The sequence below is a fragment of the Accipiter gentilis genome, chromosome 4 (assembly GCF_929443795.1).
Source record: "Accipiter gentilis chromosome 4, bAccGen1.1, whole genome shotgun sequence".
Lineage (NCBI taxonomy): Eukaryota > Metazoa > Chordata > Aves > Accipitriformes > Accipitridae > Astur > Astur gentilis.
The window spans coordinates 2,680,620-2,701,938 of NC_064883.1; the positions used below are offsets into that span (position 1 = coordinate 2,680,620).

The following is a 21,319-nucleotide window of genomic DNA, read 5'->3' on the forward strand; positions in this document are numbered from 1 at the left end:
AATCAGCAGTGATGGTATTTTATACTGTATTAACCACATGCAGCCTTACATCCTGGTGTAACTTCCTACCAGCGCACACAAAGCCACCCTGTCCCTGCATGGCTGAGCTGGCATCCACATGCTGATGGCACAAGATACATCTGATTGAATTGCCATCTAAACCTGAAACTCCTGATGGAGCCAGAAAAAGCCTTGATCCTGGCAAACGTTTCAAGTGAGCTGTACCCCTTCCCAAAGCAGACAGATCTCAGATCTGAAATGTCACGCACAATTACCCTAGAGTCCTTGAATCTGAATCTCCAAATAACTCCCGGCATTATGCAGGCTCTCCTCTTCCCCCGACAACTTTCAGGACTTGATTTTAGTGAAGTACAAGATTTGTCCTTCATAAGTACTGGCTAAAATGAGGGCCATGACTTAACACAGAAGAAAATACATGCATTCTTACAAATTAAGCAGCAGAATGCAAACTATTAGGAAAGAAGAATGCCTCACTGTGCAGGCCATCTAAAGATTTCCAGGCTGCTTTTTATTCAATCCGTGTTTGGGACTTCTCTAATTAGGACAAAACCTCCCTCTTTGTGATGGTGGAGCATATAGACACTGGTATTGGAATCAGGTTTGTATTGTGATTCAATATTCTAATCGTATATTACAATTGCTGTATCATGCTTATGTTGTGATTTCCACATACTGCTATATCACTCTTCTAAATCAAAATCCCATGTAACATCAAATATCTTCAAATACCTAAATTTGGTAATAAAATATGGACAACTAATACAACAAACTTGGAAAAAGGCAATAGGTTTGAGCTGGCTTCAAGCCAGGTACATATTCCTTTCCAGCAACTGAAAATGCTCAGCATCATGATAGTGAAGAGACTGGCCCTGGGAATCACGTTTCTATTGTGATTCCACTGTATATAACAATTGCTATATCAGGCTTGTGTTATAGTTTCAGCATATCGCTGTATTGCTCTTCTAAACCACAAGCCCACATAATGTCAAATATCTTTAAGTAAGTAAATCTGGTATTAAAACATTGAACTCTTCTTGTGCGAAATACCTGAAGGAACCTGGTCAGAGAGTGTTCGACTCTGACAATCAGAAAGGATCTCAGGATGAAAAATGTTTTCTATGGGCTGTTAAAATGACTTTACTTACAATACCGTGCTCAGAGACTCCAAACTTGCCCCTTTTCATTTTTATACAATGAAAAAAACAATAATCATAACAAAGACTATAAATAGAGTAGAGTAGAATCTTCTCTCTCAACCAAACATAACAGCCATGGGAAAGTAGTGATGATGCAATTAAGTGCCCATTCCCCAGCATCCTCTTCCTCTGAGCAAACAAGCCCAAAGACATTCTCAGAAGCGTCATCTAACTGCACATGAAAATAAGCAACCAATTTTAAGTCAAATAAGGGGGGGTGGGGTGGGTGGGTGTGTGTGGGGGAGGCATTAGAAAGAAAAGGAGGGGAAGTCTTTTAACCAGGAAATTAAAACCAGGATCTAACAAAAGCCTTAAGCATGTTTCTAATTTTGGCAAAGGAGGAGACTCAGCATCTTAAAGACTGTCTTTTTGTCTGGAATAGAGCTTTGAGATTTCCAAACAGGCAACAAGCAGTGAAAAAATGTCACACAGAAAATACAACAAAATTGAAGAAAAAATAGCAAGAGAAAAATCTATCAGGATGTTGAATGCAAGGGAATGTGCTGAGAACTGGCTTTTTAAGACTGACACAACTTTTAAAAGCTAGCACGGAAGAGGAGGAACCATTTTAAGTTGATAGATACTTTAGGGTTCTTAACAAGAGAAAACAGGAAATACCTAAGGAATTGTTATTTTGGTTTTGGCAGATACTAGGGACAGACCTTTAATGGGCCACAAGAGCAAAAGGATATCCTCTTTGAAAGGAACACGAGTCCTCTTCTAAGAGCTAAGCTCAATTGCAGAAGCCCGTAAAAACAAACCGATGCATGTGAATATTAACATTCATGGCTCAATTCCCCATCCAGCTCAGCTGAGATCTAATTCCAAGAGACAGGTATTTCAGCACAAAAGCACATGCCAACAAATTAAAAGCAGTATCCAGATGGAAGATGCAGGCAACAATGGTCTCAAAAATTGGCACACAATGGTAAAATATCAGGAAACTTAATTTGTTAAAAAGGATTACCTAGGAAAACAGATTTATAATCTCTAAAACCAAAATAAAACCCATCAAAATAAACATAATCTGACTTTAAGAAGAGTTAATGAGCTTGAACTAAGATGTAGGATTAAAAACTAGATTTCCTTGAGATCTGCTAGTGAAAAAGTATATGGAAAAGCTATGCATTAATTATTTTTGTTATTCTTAGCACTCCAAACTTCCTACATGATATCAAGCAAATCTTCCCTTCTTTGGTCTCATCTTCCCTGTCATAAAAAACGGCCAATGATTACTCCGTGTATTATCCTATGAGTTAATTCATTTGTAAGATGCTCAAGTGTTAGGGACACTGAATGGCATGGAAACAGATATGCATATTGAACAAACAAAACTGTCCAAAGCATTCAAAAGATAAAAAGAACAGAACTGGTTTTTAATATAACCAGGCAACAATATGCCTCTATGAATTCGGTGATTCAGAGGAGTTCTTAGCTTCTTCAAACAATTCAGGTAAATTGATTTTGATCTATCCAAAATGATTAACTTTCATTTGTCTTTAAGAAAAAGATTCAAAACCATCCTTCAAAACCTTGGCAGATGCCAGAAAATGAACTTTGCTCTCTCACTCAGCTGCTCTTTTACTCTTTAAATAGAAAGTTTAGACCTGGAAGACTACTGCTGTTTAGGACAAAAATCAAGCATGTTCTTAAAATTTGAATGAGGGTTATCTAAGTACGTGCTAAGAAACTTTTCTCAATCAAGGTCATCTATGACATTTCAGGGGGAAAAATACCCCAAACTTACATATATATTTACACACACACACAGAAAGTCCTATGAGAATCAGCTTTGATGAAAAATGGGCTTGCCAACAATTCTGGCATGACAGGTGGGACTACAACTCGAATTTTCCCAGATTGTTAGGCTGTGTCTTCATCTACAAAAATCAACAATGCAAGGCACATTCAAGTCAACATCCTTCACACGTATCAGAGCTCAAAAAGCCCAAGCAAAACAGACAAGGCAAGACGAGTAGCTGTCATACGAATTTAGCTCCAATGATACAAACTTATTATCAAAAAAGGTTATCAGACAACAGAAGGTTTCTCCTGTCTAATCTGTAACAGCATAAAACATTAAGCAATTCTGACTCTGCATTGAGAAAAGGACAGCAACGGGTAGGCCCTGGGTCCAAGTCAGTGGTGCCCAGTCTGCCTACCAAGAGTGGAGGAATCTGTGCTGTGTCATCAGCCAGCAAAACCCTTCCTTCAGGAGTGGGTAAGTGACAAGATGCAGACGGTGTCTGATCTAGTGCTGCAGGCACAGACATATAGATGCAGAATTGTATTTACAAGAAGTTCAGTGCAGCTGAGGCTGCTCAAAACCCATGGAAGAAATTTTTGAAATGCTGGTGTAAAAGAGATGGTGACAGCAAGGCAACGCTAGCTCCAGGGAAGACACACTGCACTAAGCCTACTGGGAACAGGAAAGAGTGATGGACAACCATTTTATTAATCAAGATACTCTCTCCAAGGTGCTCAGCAGCAAGGAAAGCGAAATGCAGTCAGCTGTTCTTTGAGTAGCTGCTTGTGCAGGTTAAGCCGCTTCTTTCCAAGAAAGCAGCAGGTTAAGAAACACTAAAAAAGTACCAAAATGAGGATTAAAACAAAGAGCAAACCTATGGTATTTTTAACAGCTGCAGCTCTCTCACAGAAAGTATGCACTGTGGAGCTTCCACTGTGGTACCTAACAAAGTTCTCTCTGCTCATAGGTCTGGTGGAAGGATTGGCATCCTAACTAATGTGGCATCCTCTCTTCCCCTGACTGACCGTTCTCTGCCAAATCCCCCTTAGATGGTGCACATAAACCATCGATAGACCCATAGCTGGAATCTGTCAGCTGTGTTAGATAACTGAGTTATTCTGATTTGTTAACTAGTGTCTATAAGTTCTGACAGCCATATTTAATTTTACTAAATGCACTTGAGTTAGCTAAAACCTTTTACGATGCCTCCTTAGGGCTCTATTACAGGTTTTAGATTGAGACTGGACTGCTTGGGATTCATTGTGTTCCTGGAAAAAGGGCTAAATACAATGGCAATTTTGCACAGCAGTTACCACTAGTCTCTGCCTGTATTGCTCTTCCCCTGCAGAAGGTTAGAAACATGAAAATAAATAGAATTAAGTTTGTGTTTGTTATTAGAAGATGTGCAGCCATCAGGCGGAAAGGTTTTCATGTTCACTGCTAGGTACAGGATCTGATGCATGAGAAATGGTAATGAGATAACAAATTAGCCATTGATTCAGACCCGCTAGTGGTGACTGAAAACCATTATGTGGTAACTGCTCTTTTGTTGGGGTCTGTTTGAAGTATGCTGGTGGTCCTCATGCATTTTCTAGAAGAAAAACATCTGCTGAACAAAAACCACTATCAAAATCAATATAATTAGCATCTTTTTGAAACTCTCGGCTTAAAGGAAGGGTGGATCTTTTTCCTGATCCTGAGTTGATCTTTCTTGTGTGACAAATAGAAAGAAGCTTTTAGCTTCCAAGTTGTTTTTGTTAGATAAAGAAACAGTTTTATTTCCCAGGTCTGATAGTCTGGCTCCATATATTAATTTTCATACACTTGATTATATTAATGTTGATTAATGGTTGATAGTTTCAATTAAGCCTAAAAGACTTCAATACCTAAGTATCCACACAATTTAATGGGACTGAGGTACCTCTCACTCAAACTACTTAAAAAATGCCAATGATGTTAAATTAGGAACAGATACCGGAGGAGTAGTATGGAGCCCGCTTACAAAATAAGTCTCCTGCACATCACTACTCTGACATCCAGAAAACCCTTCTGAAATCAAAGATCACACAAAATGGTCAGAACAGAAGAATCCTGAGTCAGTCCTCTCATTATGTACATTTTTAGGGGTGCTTTTTACTTTTCCAAAGCCAGCAAACAAGCAAAGTTTGGGGAAAAATGTTTAAAATTAAACTTCAGACACTTTCCAATATCTTCAGTATTTTCCATCTTGAACTATAACTGTCCCATCTACATCTTTTAGCTTCTTAGTACTGAAATTAAATCCCACTTTGGATGAAATTATTAGTACACAATGCTAAAAACAGCAACCTGGGTCATGAGATGCACAAAAGGACTGTATTTGGTTGAAACTATAGGCAGGCAAGACATATATATATGAAAAACTGCCTACCAACACCTCAATCACAAAAAAAACGCATTTAGGATTTTTAATGACTATTCTTTCTTACATTATATGTGGTATGCTGAAACACAGATAACTCATATGGAAAAGGAAAAAACTGCTCAACCTAAACTCGCATCCACACCTGTTGGAATCACAGCCTCCTAAGGCAAAAGTTTCTTGGTGCTGCCACTCACACACAGGGTGAATACTCTGCTCTTCGAGAATCCAGCTCACTTTTCCCCAGTTTCTATTACAGCCACCCTTGGGGCTAGTCTGAAATAAGATAAATCAGAGATGAAAATAACCAATGACATCAGATGCTGCATCTATGAAAGACAGACTCTCATAATATATTTACTCCTATGCTACCAGGTTTCTTTTGAAAATCCCAAATGCTGAGGCTTTCATGACACTATAATGTAAATCTCATCTGATGGAGAATTTCTTGAAGGAGAGCACTTTGGAGGGCAGGTGCTCACTCATTGTGCTGTTGTAGTGGGTGAGCTTGGAGAGAGAAATCCAGACAAGAATACAGTTAGTAGGCTGCTGGGTCATATTTTCTTAATTTGAATACATACTTTGAAACTTTATAGTGTCAGCTATGAAGTACAAAACTTCACACTTGATCACAAAGTAATGGTATTTACTGAAAGGAGGGGGGAGAGAGAAGGAGGGGAACAGGGAAGGAGAGGGGAAGAGGGGAAAAGAAGAAAGCAAATGAAAAGGGAAAGGGAAAGAAATAGCCGGAGGAAAAAAAAGGCTCAGAATCAGTGAATTCACAGTATAATCAGTAACCTAATTGAGGAAGATGCTGATTGTATTCAGTAATGTAATACCGTAACTGAAGAGCCTCCCATGATAATTGGGATTTTTTTTATTAGTTTTTTTTGTGTGGTCAAAATTCACATTTTTTGAAATGGAAAGTCTTATCTGAAGTACAGCTTGTAAAACTTGGCCTTGGAAAAGTATTTTCTCGTACCATATCCATGCAATCAAAAAGTTAAATTACTCCTTTCCCCCTTCTCTCATTTTTTGGTTTCTTCTTCTTTGCTGAACAGCAGCAATTCTGGAAATAAAATGTACTCAAGGATTATATACAGAGTGGTGGGGGAAAATGCTGTTTTAATGAGCTTTAACAAAAGGGATAAATATAGAATCAGACATCCACCACCTTTCCCCTCCCTCTTGATGTCTCTTACATTGTAGAAGGTAAATTGCAGACACATCATAGACACTAACGCAGTCTTAGTAAAATGTAGACTGTTTTGCCCCTCTTTCAAGTTCCTGTGATTGAACCTGGGAAAGACCTTTCTATGATCTTGTGATCAAATGCTGCCATTCAAATAAGAAAGACTAACAGAAATGGCCAAGAAATGGGGCTTTTACAGCTGCTAAGGACTGCTGACCAGCATAAAATGACATTGTTGTTGTGACCAAAAAAAAAAACCAAAAAAAATCAAGTAAAATGTTATCCTCCTGCTTTCCCAGTGCTTTCAGGCTGAATTGCTTTTCTCTGTTGTGCCATACCATTTGAGGAGGAGAAGGGGGATAGAGGGATTTCAATTACGTAAGAAGCTCCTGTTATTCAAAACATATGGAAACTGCTGTTGGTTTACCGCTCATCTTACTTTGGTTGAATCACAAAGGGAAAGATCATCACACGCTACTTCAGACACTTCATGCCACTTCACGCTTTCAAGGGGGGAGCCTCACAGAAAAGTCCTCAATGGTCCTCTGGTGGCAGAGAAAGGTTTACTTTGGGAGGGAGGGAGGGAAAGTGGCAGAAAGGGCAAGACCAGGAAGGGAGGACAGACCCTGTATACTCCTTTCTCATTATATGTGCCTTCCCTCTCTCATTACACTCCCTTTCTCGCTTCCCAGTCCGTTCTAAAGGCATCAGCACCAAATTTGTCCCAAAATGCTTAAGGACACACCAAGCACCTGTAGGCTGACTTCTGTTCACAAAAGCACTCAGAAGTTTGGATATATATCCTCTCTTTCAAGCCACATAATTCTTTACGAGCTCTGCCAGTGAAAATGCATTTGGAGAAAATCCTCCATGCCAGCTGTGATGGAGAAAACCCACCTGAGAGCCTCCATGAGGCTGTCTGCCACCCAAGTGTGCTCCAAGGCAGCAGCCGCTGTGTCCCTGTTGAGCCCTGCAGGCAGCACAGACCAGGCACACATCACCTGGATACTTACTGATTTACAGTGGCATTCCAAAACCTGTGAAAAATTGATGCTCCAATTTTATTGGGACATCTGAAAAGTCCAATCCCAGAGGCTTTCACTTCTGGCTGAAATATGGATGCCCAAAGAACTGTGTCAAAAAAATATCAATTTGTACGTTGTTAAGCCTCAATAAAACTTTTTTGTTCAGGTTAGCTGGAATTTACAGGGCAAAGGTTCGGACTGAAACTGCTGTATTAAACATCTTTATACTTCAAATTTAAAAATGTTTAACGTTAAAGCAAGTGGAAAAGCATGAGGGAGGGAAAGAGGAAGGCAGAAAGAGAAGGAAAGGAAGAATTTTTCCATGAAAAGGCTGAAAGGGAAATCATTTTCCTCAGTTAAAAAAAGAAAAAACATCATGTAGACCACTTGCTGGATATTATTGAGCATAACACACTATGAGCTCAAGTGGTTAGTTTGTGCTCAGCTAGATTGATACCCTTGCTCAAGTTAGCTTTTTAAATGAGTTTTAAACTAGCTGGCTCAGGTGTGACAACAGTACTGCAGCAGTAGGGCCTGCAAAGCAGATGTACTCCATCATTTAAACTGTTCTGAAGGGACTAATAAAGTAATTCAGGAGAGGAAGAAACAGGAGTTGTGCCACTGCTGGCCACAGTTGATGCAAAAGCAGAATTCCTCCCTGAAATCTGAATCACATACAAATGACTTTACAATGTTCCACATTGTTTCATGCTCTGATTTGCACATTTTTATTTGTTTGTTTTGCTTTGTTTTAAATGCCAGCCCTTTAGACCTAAACAATCTGAAATTCAAGCTGTGAATCTTTCTGGCTCATAAATTTTGCCTGCCATAACACCTGCACAAGTCGTCTGTCTCGTCTTGGATTTTACAAGCGCATCTAAGGAACAGCACTGTCCCTGGACCAGAAACTTGTTGACACTTCCCCTGCTGATGTATGAGGCACAACAGAATTCAGTGCACACGCTCTCAGCTGTGCTGGTTATGCAGCAGTAACATTAGAGAAGAGACTTTTTTGTTCATAAGCAAATTATCTACCATTGTATATAAAGGCAATGGATTTGCTGAATTAGAAGATTTACACAGTCACTCTTCACAGCAAAAATGCACTTTGAGTTAAAAGAAAAAGTGTATATATTAAAATTAGTTTAGATAAACTCTGACACAGTTCATTACCACTAGATATTACGAATGAGAAAGGAATGCAATTCTCCATTTATGTTGCAGACTTCTGGAAATCTTAGGAAAGATATGACAGGTGATACTGCGACAGAAGGAAACAAGGAATGATCTTTTCTCATTTATATGCCATATTGTTCTCTAACTTCAATCTTATAAACCAAGTGAAAGATCTTAATCCAAACTGCAGTAATGCTGTTTTATACATCATGACCTCAATTACTGCAATACCACAACCAAAATGATTCTATGCACTTTTTATTACTTCTAGTTACAAAATAATAATAAAAAAAAACAGGGAAAGAATTTCTCATTAATTGTACAGCCAGATTTCAAAAATTATTATTTCATAATATGGTTATTTAAAATACAAAAAGATATGGTTCTTTTCCTAAGAACTTAGAGACCAGTACAAGCTCAAACAAAACAAGACATAAATACATAGCACATCAGTACTTTGAGATTGTCCCCATCATCAACATCTTTATATATTTCTGGAAAAGCAGGCCTTAGATAATGTCAGCACTGTCTTCTCTCACACAATTTCTCTGATGAGCCCAAACTATGTGATTTAGCACTGATACACACCTCCTAATATCTGAAATACAAATTAGCTCAACTCATGTTCCTCCAACAAATAAGTGCATACCAGCTATTGGGGTTTACTGGGTAAACATTTAATTCTGTATCCTCCTAGCCAAAGGGAGACTTTGCTTGAGCTAAGTGGAAATCAGATCAAGTCTTCAGTAGACAAGATTTTTTTTTTTTTCTAGAAAGTATCCCTTACCTTTAAGGAATACACAGTCTTAAGAATCCAAGAAATCTAGGAAATTTGGAATGGATCTTTGCAGCAAGACATGGAAATGTGTGCTATGAAACCAGAAGCATCTACACAAATGTCAGCACAGCAAGGACAACTGAAGGTTACATAAACATAATTTTGGAGAAATAAAAAAAGGAGCTAAAGACAGAGAAACCTGTCTTGCTCACTGATACAAAATGACACACTTCACATTTGAAATTCTCAAGAATGCCACGAAGCAATAAAAATATCATCTGACTTTTAAACGCTGTCTTTGAAAGGAAGGAGGCAGTCCAAGAAACACTTGATTTCAGTTGAAGTCACAACCTATTGGAGGTCTACTGCTAAAGAGTCGGTACAGGCTGGATTAACTACAAGCGATATGTGGCCAAGTACTAGAAGGAGGGCAAAGCCAGGAGCCTTGGCTGGCGGTGTGTGACAGCCACAGCTCTAAAAGGAGAGCAGAACATGCAGCACTGAAGAGGTTGGCCACACCATAGAAGCCTGCATGAGCCACAAAACAAAGCCACAGACACCTAACCAGGGAGCTGCTTTCTAAGCAAAAGGTTTTGTATTTTCTACTAATTCAGTACCCATTCTATAGTTTCTTGGTTAGAAAGTCCATCTTTATGACTGTCTCCTGCAAAGTGTATGTGATCTTAACCATTATGTGGTGTTCGAAAAAATGAAACTCTGTTTGCCTAGGAACTCTCTCTTCTGACAGCTGCGTATACCACTGAGGAACCTCTTAACACCCAACATGACCCAGGCAACAGGTCCACAGAGCCCATTCTGCGCTGAGCAGTTTGTCAGAGACACCTGAGCTGGGGACTGCTGCCTGCATGCTGTTGAGGACGTGGGAATCACCTGGGGTCCAAAGCAGGAGGAGTTACAACAGTGGCCTCATGGTCATCGCCAGGACTCAGGCAGGACAACAACAGAAGGAACTAAAGATTTTAACTGTCTGTCACAGATGAAGACTGGGAACTGACAGAAGTTAAAAGGATGTTTAAAGGGTTCAAGATGTTAAACAATGAGCTGAGCACATGCATTCATGGAGCACAGAAAGCAAAAGATAACAGCGATTCCATAAAAAATGACAGCCAGGAATTGGAAACAGGATAAAGGAATAGAAAATTTGTTAAACAGTTATTTTTTACAAAGGTCTTTAAATGAATCATATTTTCTGATACAGTAGGGAAGGTTTTATATACTGAAGTCAGCAGATAACAATGAAAATATTTACAAAACTGAATTCTTAGAAGGTAGACAATATAAAAGATTCAGATAATATTAACCTCATATATGATGAAGGAACTGAGGAAACAAGTGAGGGAGTCTGTTTTTTTTGAATAAACATAAATTCTGAGGATAACGATATGTAAAAGATAAAACCCTTTTTTAAATGAGCTCCACCGAGTATTACCAGTACCAAACCTAGCAGAATGCCCTTCATTCTAAGTTCTCTGCAGCACTCAAAATATGTTTTAAGCTAACTATAGACCAGTATCTAGTTTCTACCTTTTGCTGCTGTTTCGTCTTGTTTAAAATGCCAAACACATATACATATATACAGAGAGCGAGATAGAAAGATATGGATATTTATAGTAATGTATTACATTGACAAAGTGAGGTAAACTCCCCAAGAATAGAGTTTTGGAAAAGTTTTTCAGTGTTTATGCATATAAATGAAGAGACAATTAAATAAAAAGATAAAGCACCAAACTAGAGAAAGAGGCTGAAGTTATCAAACAAAACATTTTAAGTTAATTCCTTCAGAAAAACAATTTACAATATCACTAATGACAAACAAGATATTATTTGTTCATCCACTAAGAGAAAAACAGTGGAAAATCTTGCTACTATCCATTACACAGTTAACCCTCTACTAGAATACTTAAGAGAAATATTTAAACTAAGGAGAGAGGCAGAAAATATCCGTTCATTCTGGTGAAATGAGTCCATAGAAATGCAGTGCTTGGGACCTTTTCAAGAGAAAAAATGCATGGCCAATAATGATTAAAGCAAGGTATGAGGTATTTGCAAATACATCTGTATGTTGCGGATAATTTCTTTGTATTTAAGAGTTTTTGCTCTAGTAAAAGTCAGTCCCAAAATGCCACAGTTGCTTGTTACTTGTGGAGCTCTTACCCTGCACAAGAAGAGTAATTCCCTCTTCTTTCTTTTTGTCAGATATTTGTAACCTGGCATTAAAATTAGCAATAAAAGCCACACAAAGCTACTACAAAGGAGAAAGATTCTTGACCATGCATCATATAGCATTCCTGTGCCTCACTTTTTTGAGTTTTCCCTGAGATAGGAACTGGCCCAATGTCCTCTGACAACCAAAAGTATTTACAAAGCAAACGAAATTTAGGAAGCACTATAATGACCAGAAAATGCTGTGAGGGAGCATAATGAATGTATCAGCAGAAGATAATTACCGCAACTGAGGCATGTTCCTGTGAAATTCCAGAGATAAAAGAAAGAACTCATTAAGTCTTTCCATTTATTCGAAAAGAGAAAATGAAGTTTTTTAAAGATATCCAATGATACTGGGAGGTGAACAAAAACTCTATGCAAAGACTGTACCCTAATCTTGCCCATCCAAAGAGAAATCAATTTGTTACTAACAGAAAAGCTAGGAATTTTTACTTGAATTCAGTGATTGCAAAATGTGATAGATTAGCAGGTTTTCACATAAAGTCTCCCATTCATGAACAAAAAGAGATGCAGCATTGAAAGACTGAGGGCAAGCTACCTTCATCATTAGTAGTGCCCTTTACATCTTGATGGAGACATACAGTGCTATAGTCTGAGGCATTCATTTGCTGACTTCTCCTTCAGAGTGGCAATATGGGGCCTTTACAATTAGTTTCACATTGGGCTGCACTCTCTATAGGAAGAAAATATACCCAGTAGGCCCTGGTCTATTTATCTCAGAAAAGCAGTGCTAATAAAGGGAAAACAAAAACAAACACAAAAAAACACTAAAAAAATAATCACTCAAAGCTACTCAGAATATTTATGAAGTTCACATGGAATCTGCCAAGCACTGAGAGTTCGCACATTTCTGGAGACAACTGTACTTTCTCAGTCTGGAAGAAATACAAAGATATCAACTAATTATTTATAAGGTAACCGATTATTTTGTACTGTATATCTAAGACTGAAAATCATGAAATACTTATTAGTTGAGCAAGCAGGACAGTGGAGCAATTGGTTTTGGAATGGAACGAAGCCAAGGAGTTGGACAGAGAAGCACCCTTAATGAGAATAATTCACTAATATAGACACAGTATTGCTCAATTTACCTAGGCATTACACATCTGACCAGCAAAATTTTGCAAGTGCCAGAAAATAACCTTTACACTGTTACTGGGTTGAAGCAGAGTGGTCTGGAGCTGCAAGTGCTTAGCTTGACAACTTTTAAGAGACAACAGACAGTAGTTGAAGTTAGAAAATCAAACAAGGAATCAAATTTTTGCCTCAGGAATGTACAGAATACAGAACCTCCAGAGTGCCTTGTGTGCCCTCCTTTCCTTGCAGACATAACACTGCTTTACCCTTTCCTACTGTATTGTTGGTCTGGGTCAGCTTAGATGTGTGACTCCTGGCTGGGCTCAAATGTCCAGGTACACAACAGTGACTCTCCTGTGATTTCTATCTTATTTCCAACAGCAGCAAAAAATATATCCACTTAAATTTACATCTCATTTGCCAAGGAAACAGTAGTTGGGAAAGAGCTCTATATTCAAAATGAATGTTTGAGATAATTCCTTGGGAGGATATAACTAAGTCATGGTCCATGATTTATTCATTGTGAAAGCCAGATTCACAGTGCCTAGTGTTTCTGACGGGCTGTTCAGCATCACGTGAAAGCTACCTACTCCAGTCCTTCTTCCATCATGACTTGGTAACCAGGCACAACCACCCCCACAACACATGAACATTTTATCCTACAGACACGGTATTCCCACACACATACATCCCACTGTGTCACCAGGATTGCATCTCAGGGAACACGACTAGGGAAGACAGCGTGGATGGAAGCTACCTGCCAAAATGGTTTGTCTGCTCCATAATCCCACTGCTTCAGGAACCACAGTAGTACAAAATGGCCTGCAGCCAGGCTGATTTCTTTCTTGATGGGCCTTATGCAGCCTTCTATTAGCTGGCAAGCCTGAACCAGAACATCAGAGCTTGGGTGAGAGGAGATGTGGACAAAAATGTAAAACCCTCCCAGTTCACTGCTATACCTGAAAGAAATCCAGCTGAAAATCCTAAATCAATTTAATTTAACCCTAAAAGGATTGATTAATTTTCTCTCACAGTAAGATCATGTCTTTGAGCAGTAGAGGTTAATAACAGATAGAGTTGCATACTTCCGCTAATGTTCTCTGGTTCCTCATTTTTTAACTGAAATCCATAAAGAGGTCACAGCAATAACTAGAGATTATCTTCTTTCTATGCCAATTACTGAGGTGCTGGGAGGATAATTTTCAGGCTCTGACTGTGATTTTCCAAGTACACTAGAAGACCTGATTTTCCTTCCTTCTCCATGCAGGAAGATAAGCAACTGCCAGGAGGGGGATAAAGCAAGATGCTTCTATCTTTGCTGAGAGGCTTAAATACAGGTTCATAGCACAGGTGTATAAACTGAGTAGAAGCTCTAACAGGAATCTATGTCAAGAAGAAGAAACTAGGGCTGAGTGTTTTTTGCCCTGGATCAAAGGTAAACGAGTATGAGAGGTCAGTATTATTTGAATCGACCCAAGTGCTCAAGTGATGTTTGTCCTCTTGCTTCTTAAGAAGAAGAATGAATATGAAAAATCTGTTAAATATGGATTTGAAGAGTGCCCTACTCTAATAATGAGGCACAAATATTCTCTTTTATGTGGATCAAATACCCTATGATAATTTGTAATTATCTGTGTTTGAAGCTACAAAATCTGTCCTCCAAAAACAGAGGACAAAATGGGATCTTACAGATATCGAAGGCATAGTTGAGTGAGTTCAGTTACTGGTTCAGTGGCTTTGCCCCAAGCTGCACTATGCTTTATCTGCATCTGAATGCTGCTCAGGTAAATGAAAACTCTCAAAATAGTCACTTTCAGCTCATCCTTGCAACTAAATGCCATCTGATCAGAACAACCACAAGAGAAACATAGTAGACAATTTTCCCACATGGACACCTTCTTCAGGAAACTAAAAGCTGATTCATGTCCTTTAATTAAGAAAGCAGTAAAAGTTATAACCATTAAAATCCAATTTCAGTGTATCTCTTGGAACAAAGGTAAGTAATCATGCTCTTTTATCAAGATTCCTGTTTTGATGTCCAACATTGTTCCTGTTGAAAACCCAGTATATTCCTGACTAATTTAGAAATTAAAAACAAAAAAAAAGAAAATAAAACTATTTTCAACTTCTAGCTTTCATTCTTTACCATGTAGCCTTTTTGTCTCAAGCAGGCACTGTAAGAATATTCTGCTTTATTTCCTGCTCAAATGATGAGTCCTCTCTGAGATGTCCAGGAATGTGACCATGGAGCACATAGGATTATAATGACGAAGCTGCACTTACTGATTCCTTGCTATTCACGCACTTTCCATTGGGTGTTGCTATGATATTAAACAGATTACTACTGGGACTCAATGTATGCATACAGAAAGGAACACCAAAGGTTTAAGGTCTCTGCCTATGTTGCTTTGCCCATTGTTCTATGCAGCCCGAGTCTGTTGTACTTCACAAAGTTGGTGGTGTACTCCATTAGTTGGTGTTGAGAAAAATTGTCAGTGACTACTTTTGAAAAAGAAATCCATAAAATGTAGTCTTACAGCTTGTACTAAAAGTTTTATGCTCTTTCATGAAGGTGATCTGACTAAAATTTATATGTACATTGCAGCATTCAATTACTGTACACAGTAGCTGTGCAGATGGCTCTCTTTTAATTAGAGTATTTAGTGCGTCTTCTGCATAAAGAACCAGGCAATGAATAAGGAGGAATTTAATGAAAGTAACCAAAAAGGGAAATCATTTAATGGAAGTTAAAAAGAAAAAAAGAGAATAACCTAGGATGCAATTGTTGCAAGGATTTCCTGTTCACTGAATGTAGCTCTTCAGACAATCTGAGGGAGAAATCTTTGCAGATTTGTGGCCTTGGGGAGGTCTTGTCAAGCACTAAGAGTCAGGCAACTGATCACTAACTTTGCACAGCTGATGGCCACAGAGATGACAGCTGAAGATTTTAAAAGTAAGATAGTGGCTGGAACTTGGCTTTTGATGTCACACGGACACACCAATGAATGTATTTGATGGGTATTGTCAGAAAATGGCAGGATTTCGTTAAGCTATGACAAGTACAAATGGTATAAAATCACTTCATATTTCAAATAGCCTCAGTAACTAGTAACAGTAACTAGTAACACTAACTAGTAACTGTAAAGAATACAAAGTTACTACAACCTGAAATCCTGGCTACTTTATAACCTATAACGCAGTTGCTGATCTAGTTGTATTTCTAGTTTGTTAGAAAAGCGCTGGCATTTACTTATGTGGCCTTTGCTCCAGTTGGAAAAAAATCCCACCTAATATACTCATTTAAAAGGAAAAAATGCAGCAAGACAACATGATTTTTATATGCACTTAAATTTACTGCTGTCAGGCATAAATATTTGAATAATACAAACTTGGAAAAGGAAGAAGTTGCTTTGGGTCATAAAGGATAGGCTTCAACCAGGGAGGTCATATGCCTTCTTAGCAGGGCCAGTAATACAAGCCACTCGCAACAAATTCCAATGTTTCTGTATTCTAAACTCTTAAGTGAATTTTAAATTTCATAGTAATGGCTAGACTTACCTGGTAGACCGGGTGGGGTTTTCAGATATTTGCCATTAAAATGTTGAATTACTACTTCACATTTTTCTGTAGACTCCATTCTGGAAAAGAGAAAAGAGAAGGATGGGGGTAGAGGCAATACATGTTACTAGACTGTTATGAAAGTGCTCAGTCAGCAAAAACAAAAAGCAAAAGGAGAAAAAAAGGACAAGCACAGATTCTGAGAGAAATCTTCAAAGCTGCTCTTGCCGATTTCTGCGAAGAAACTGGTTGAGCTCATTACAGTGCAGTGGGGCTTGCAAGGAGGACCCGCCACCCTCAAAGCCTGCAGCTGCATTCCTGGCTCACATTCCTGGCTGTGTGTGAGCCGAAGCAGTGTCAATGAACAGTCCCCCCTTTTGGCTCCAGGGGATCACCCTGAACAAGGACATTCTTTATGCTCTCATGTGCTGCTTGGAAAGGCAAAGGATGTGTTTCTAGATTCCTTGTGCATCCAAAATAACTTCAAATGACAGGAAAAAAATATACAGGATTTGGGAAAGAACCCAGAGGATTAAGCAACAATAATTAAGGATTACAATGTTAAAAAATAACCTGTAAAGACAGACTGTATAGCAAAACCAAAACCAATGCATATATGCCTATTAAAACATAAAGCCAGATTTTGGGTGAAGACAGTAATTTACATGCAATACTGGTAGGTGAAATGACTTACTTTCATCTCATATGATCTCGAGATAACATTCAGCATGGAGATGTTAAAGCATTAACAGTGAACTGGTACATATATTATTGAGGGAATTGTAAAGAATACAAAGCTACTAGTCAAATCCCAAACCACGGTTATACTACATCTGGGAATTCACCATTCTTTCAGTCTTGTAAATTGACTGCACACTAGTCCAGAGAACAGCTGACTTTGCTACAGAGTGGGTATAGAAACTTCGAAGAGAGGAAAGAGAGAAATAGAAAGCTAATAAGCAAGCAAAAAGAAAAGTCATACTGCTTTTGTTTTTCTTAGAAAAATTGTGTTTAAAAACCATCTTCAATACATCAGTGCTTACCTCCAGGTACACTCCACAAAATAACTCCACTGACATAAATATTGCTTACTCCTGACCAGTCTAGATATTTTAAAAATTGATTTATCCACCACCCTTCCTGTCACATGGTTTTGGGAAAATGCAGCCCACACAGAGGAGCGGTTTGTCTCCCGGTGTACAAGTTTGCCAGAGTTCAAAGGGGCACAGCACTGATAATAATAATACTGCTAATAACAACAACAACAATGATAATGATAATATCCTGATTGCCTGATTAATTCTCTGAGCAAATAAAAGTAATTTGTCAGTTTATTTCAGGTGAAATCATTAAAAATTTGCCCTTCCAGGTTGTATCATTGCATATCACATGGGCTGGGCCATTTCTACAAGCACAAAGACAGCAACTTAGATTGTTCACTTTGGCTTCATTCAGATTTAACAAGTGAATGTCTGTGCTGAGCCTTTAGAGACTCTTGTCTCTGAAAGAATAAATGCAATAAAAGTCTGTTTTCTGTAGCTCTAGGCTCTTGGTGTCAAACCATGTTATGTTGCATCACACAGCAGTGACAATTTCATTTTAATACATGGGGTACAATTTAACAAGCTAAAGCAGTCCCTGCAAAGAATGCAATATATAAGCTGCCAAGTGAAAGAGACTCAGTGCACTTCATGCACTTTATGTGGGAAGAGAATAAAAGTGAAATCCACAGTGTTCTGGGATAAAAAGGCCACCATTCGAATAGCACTCTGAAAAGGAATGCACACATTTTCTTCTCAAGTTTCACAATTAATGGTTCTCAAATGCCATTGCTAGCTATCTGTAATCTGGCACACGCTTCGCTTGAAACCAACACTGGCATTATCGACTCAGTTTGAAAAGGCAGCACAATAGACAAAGATGTCTATACATGTTTCCTTCAGATTTCTCGCTGAGTAACACTGCACCCATTCCTTGTCTCCCCTACCTGAGTCCCCCACATGCTTTCTGCAACATGTGCCTGTGGGGTAGGCCTTCCTCCCGGCCACACCAAGGCTGGCCAGGCAGCCACTAACTTACCAGGTTGGCATCTACCCCAGGGCCACCTAAGTATGAATTATAATTTACACTTGTCCACAATACCCGTTTTTTAGAAATAGCCTTTTCAAATTGTGTTTGTCAGGATGATTAGCTCACTGACTGACTGGGAAGAATGAGTGGTATAGAGCAACCAGATATATTACAAAAATTATCTGATATTTGCCATCACAAGACCCCAGTTTTAGTTTAGTTAAAACTCTGATCAACATCAACCACTTAGGTGGCAATGTCTATGGCAGGTGCCTACCCATGAGCTGAACCTATCAGCACACATCCATTCAGACATTCCTCTTTCTATTCTTACTTGGTTTAGCCATAAAGACTAGCCATACCTGGGAAAAAGGCCCAATAATAATATACTTTTCTTAGGTCTACACTAATAAATTCTACCTGCTTTTTCTTCAAAAAGCTGTGGCACTCCTCTATTGCAGAATGTATTTGGAAACTCAGGGGAGATGGACAAAATAGATTTTTGTCATGAATTTATTCTTCGTGTCTGAGATAGAAATGTTTCAAAATGCTGGTTGAGACTGGTATTTGATAAAAATATCATTAACAGGAATGTTACATGTTAAAAGTTAGCCTCCAAGGGACAGGTTTTCTACAAAAGCATGTCATTGGAGCACAGGCAAACTTGGGGGAAGAGCACTCTTAAATCCATTTCTTCAGTGTTAGGGTTTTTTTCATAATTGATAGAACAAAAATGTGGCAAATGATAATATTCTGGAGAAAAGATAAACATCTTCGATGTAGATATTCAGCTCTCCTGCTGGAAAGGGGAGGATATCAGCTTCACATGGTAATAGAAATTTGCTTCTGATCGGATCACTTATGAAGTATCATTTTCAAATTCCCTTCAACAATGTGATTTTGGTGCTGATCCTAAGAGGATCTTAGATAACAATTCATGTTTAAATGCAAATTGGAGATAACTATAATGAATCTGAGTATTATTTTGAATCAGGAAATACACTGCAGAAAAAAATTTATCAAAGCCATAGGCCAGATTCTTATGATATCTTTAAAGGTAAAGATAACAATCTAAAACAATGAAACTAACAAAACTATGAGAATTTATTTTCATCTGTGTCTATATATCTCCAGGTTCTGTAAACTAAGTTGTAAAGTTCCCAAATACAGTATGAGTAACTAGACTGCCATATTCTGTCCAATTGGAAAGGAAGTAAATTTAAAAAAAATCTGAAAAGAAAGACTGATTTTATGATATTTTTGTTTTCCTAGCCATAGTTTGCAAATTTAAGATATTCCAATATGATTAGTAAAAGAACAAAATTTGGGGGTGCTTAAGCAAGTATCATAACTAAGTAACTTGCCATTCACATCTTACTATTAAATATTTATTTTAGGTAATTCAAAAAATGTTTATTACTCTCTCTACAGACCATAGTGGCTCCAAAGTAGTGATTATGTGTTGTTATAAGTAATAGGGAACTATTACCATGAAAAAAAAAAAAAAAGAAGAAGAAAAAGGGAAAATTAATTTTTTTTTAAAAAACTAAAGCTCTTACAGATGCTTATTATAAAGATTGATGCAGCATCAAGAAACAACGTAATAAAATTTATATACAAGGAATAACATTATGATTACATAATTATTACATGAGAAATATTCGGTACCATGTAATTACCAGGTAGGGGTAAAATGTGGGTTTGGTTTACATATAACCTGTAGTCACTCTACTTAATAATAATAATAATAATATAAATGAGAATCAGGACTCTATTTTTTTTATATCCAGAGTAAATATTTAAAGATTAAATTGTTACTACCACATTTATGTTATGATCAGCACATGAATATCATTGTTTTCTTATATTTATAAGAGCAGGAATAATAAATCTTCAAGGGGCAATGTTTCTTCACTATATAAGGCATTTTGCAAAGATGGAAGTCGGTAGGTAGTAGCAATATTATACAGTGGAGGAGTCCAAAGAACATGGTTAGAATACACACCAGAGAACTCAATTTCTTTAGCATATCAAAAAGATGGCTAGAGGGGCAGTCTGATAGCAGTGCATAAGTACCTTTGCCGGAGAATAAACTAGGTACTAAGTAGTTCTTTAATCTTGCTGAGAAAGTTGTGACAAGAACCATATAAATTTGAAAGAGAAATTAGGCAGAAACATTTAACTGCAAGGAAGATGATCCACTGGCACAAGTTAGAGAGAAAAGAGGTGGCTTTTTTTTCTGCTTGATGTCTTCAAATCACTTCTGAAAGTTGTATTTTAGTACAGGACAAGTATTATCTCAATATTAGGTAACTGGGAGTACTTCAACTGCCTGTGATATAAAAGAGGTCAGGGAAAATGATCTTCAGGTCTTAAATTTTCTAAAGCTACAAGGTAGGTTTGATTAGCAGGAGGTTTCTTAGCACCTCCTTATGTTCTACTCTTCATCCTTCTATGGCAACGTGTTCACTAATTTCTTTATTTTGCTAATTTAATTCCAGGAATTCTAAGACCCTGATATGGCTGCAACCTGTGATTTTCTTCTCTCCTGTAACTGACTTAGGTATCTTATGTCCCCAACTTTTCAGCTGGTAAGAGATTGCTTCAAGATGTTTGTGCTTTTTGGTTTGAATCCAATGCTGGAAAAACTGTTCCGTTTGTAATTTACAGCCTAGGAAGAGATACTAATTTTGACAAGTTCTCCTCATCACTCATAAATTATATCTTTTCCCAAAATGTCTTGCCCGTACATTTTTCATGTTCAGTCCTGTTTGCACGAATAACAAGAAGTTGTTTACTATCTCAGATAAATATACAAAATCTGCAGAAAC

At 37.9% G+C, this 21,319-nt stretch overlaps 2 protein-coding genes across 7 annotated transcripts in view; one reads left to right on the top strand and one right to left on the bottom strand.

Annotated features, from left to right (window-relative positions):
* Positions 1–21,319, top strand: part of AZI2 (5-azacytidine induced 2) — a 1,028,525-nt gene that overhangs the window by 313,481 nt on the left and 693,725 nt on the right. The gene's annotated exons all lie outside the window — the stretch shown is intronic.
* The window catches only part of RBMS3 (RNA binding motif single stranded interacting protein 3), a 457,623-nt gene that overhangs the window by 126,224 nt on the left and 310,080 nt on the right, over positions 1–21,319 (bottom strand). For all 4 annotated transcript variants that reach the window (XM_049799280.1, XM_049799279.1, XM_049799282.1 and 1 more), the window contains exon 6: positions 16,419–16,498. In XM_049799280.1, coding sequence (XP_049655237.1) covers positions 16,419–16,498 — 80 coding nt within the window. The remainder of the gene's footprint in view (positions 1–16,418; positions 16,499–21,319) is intronic.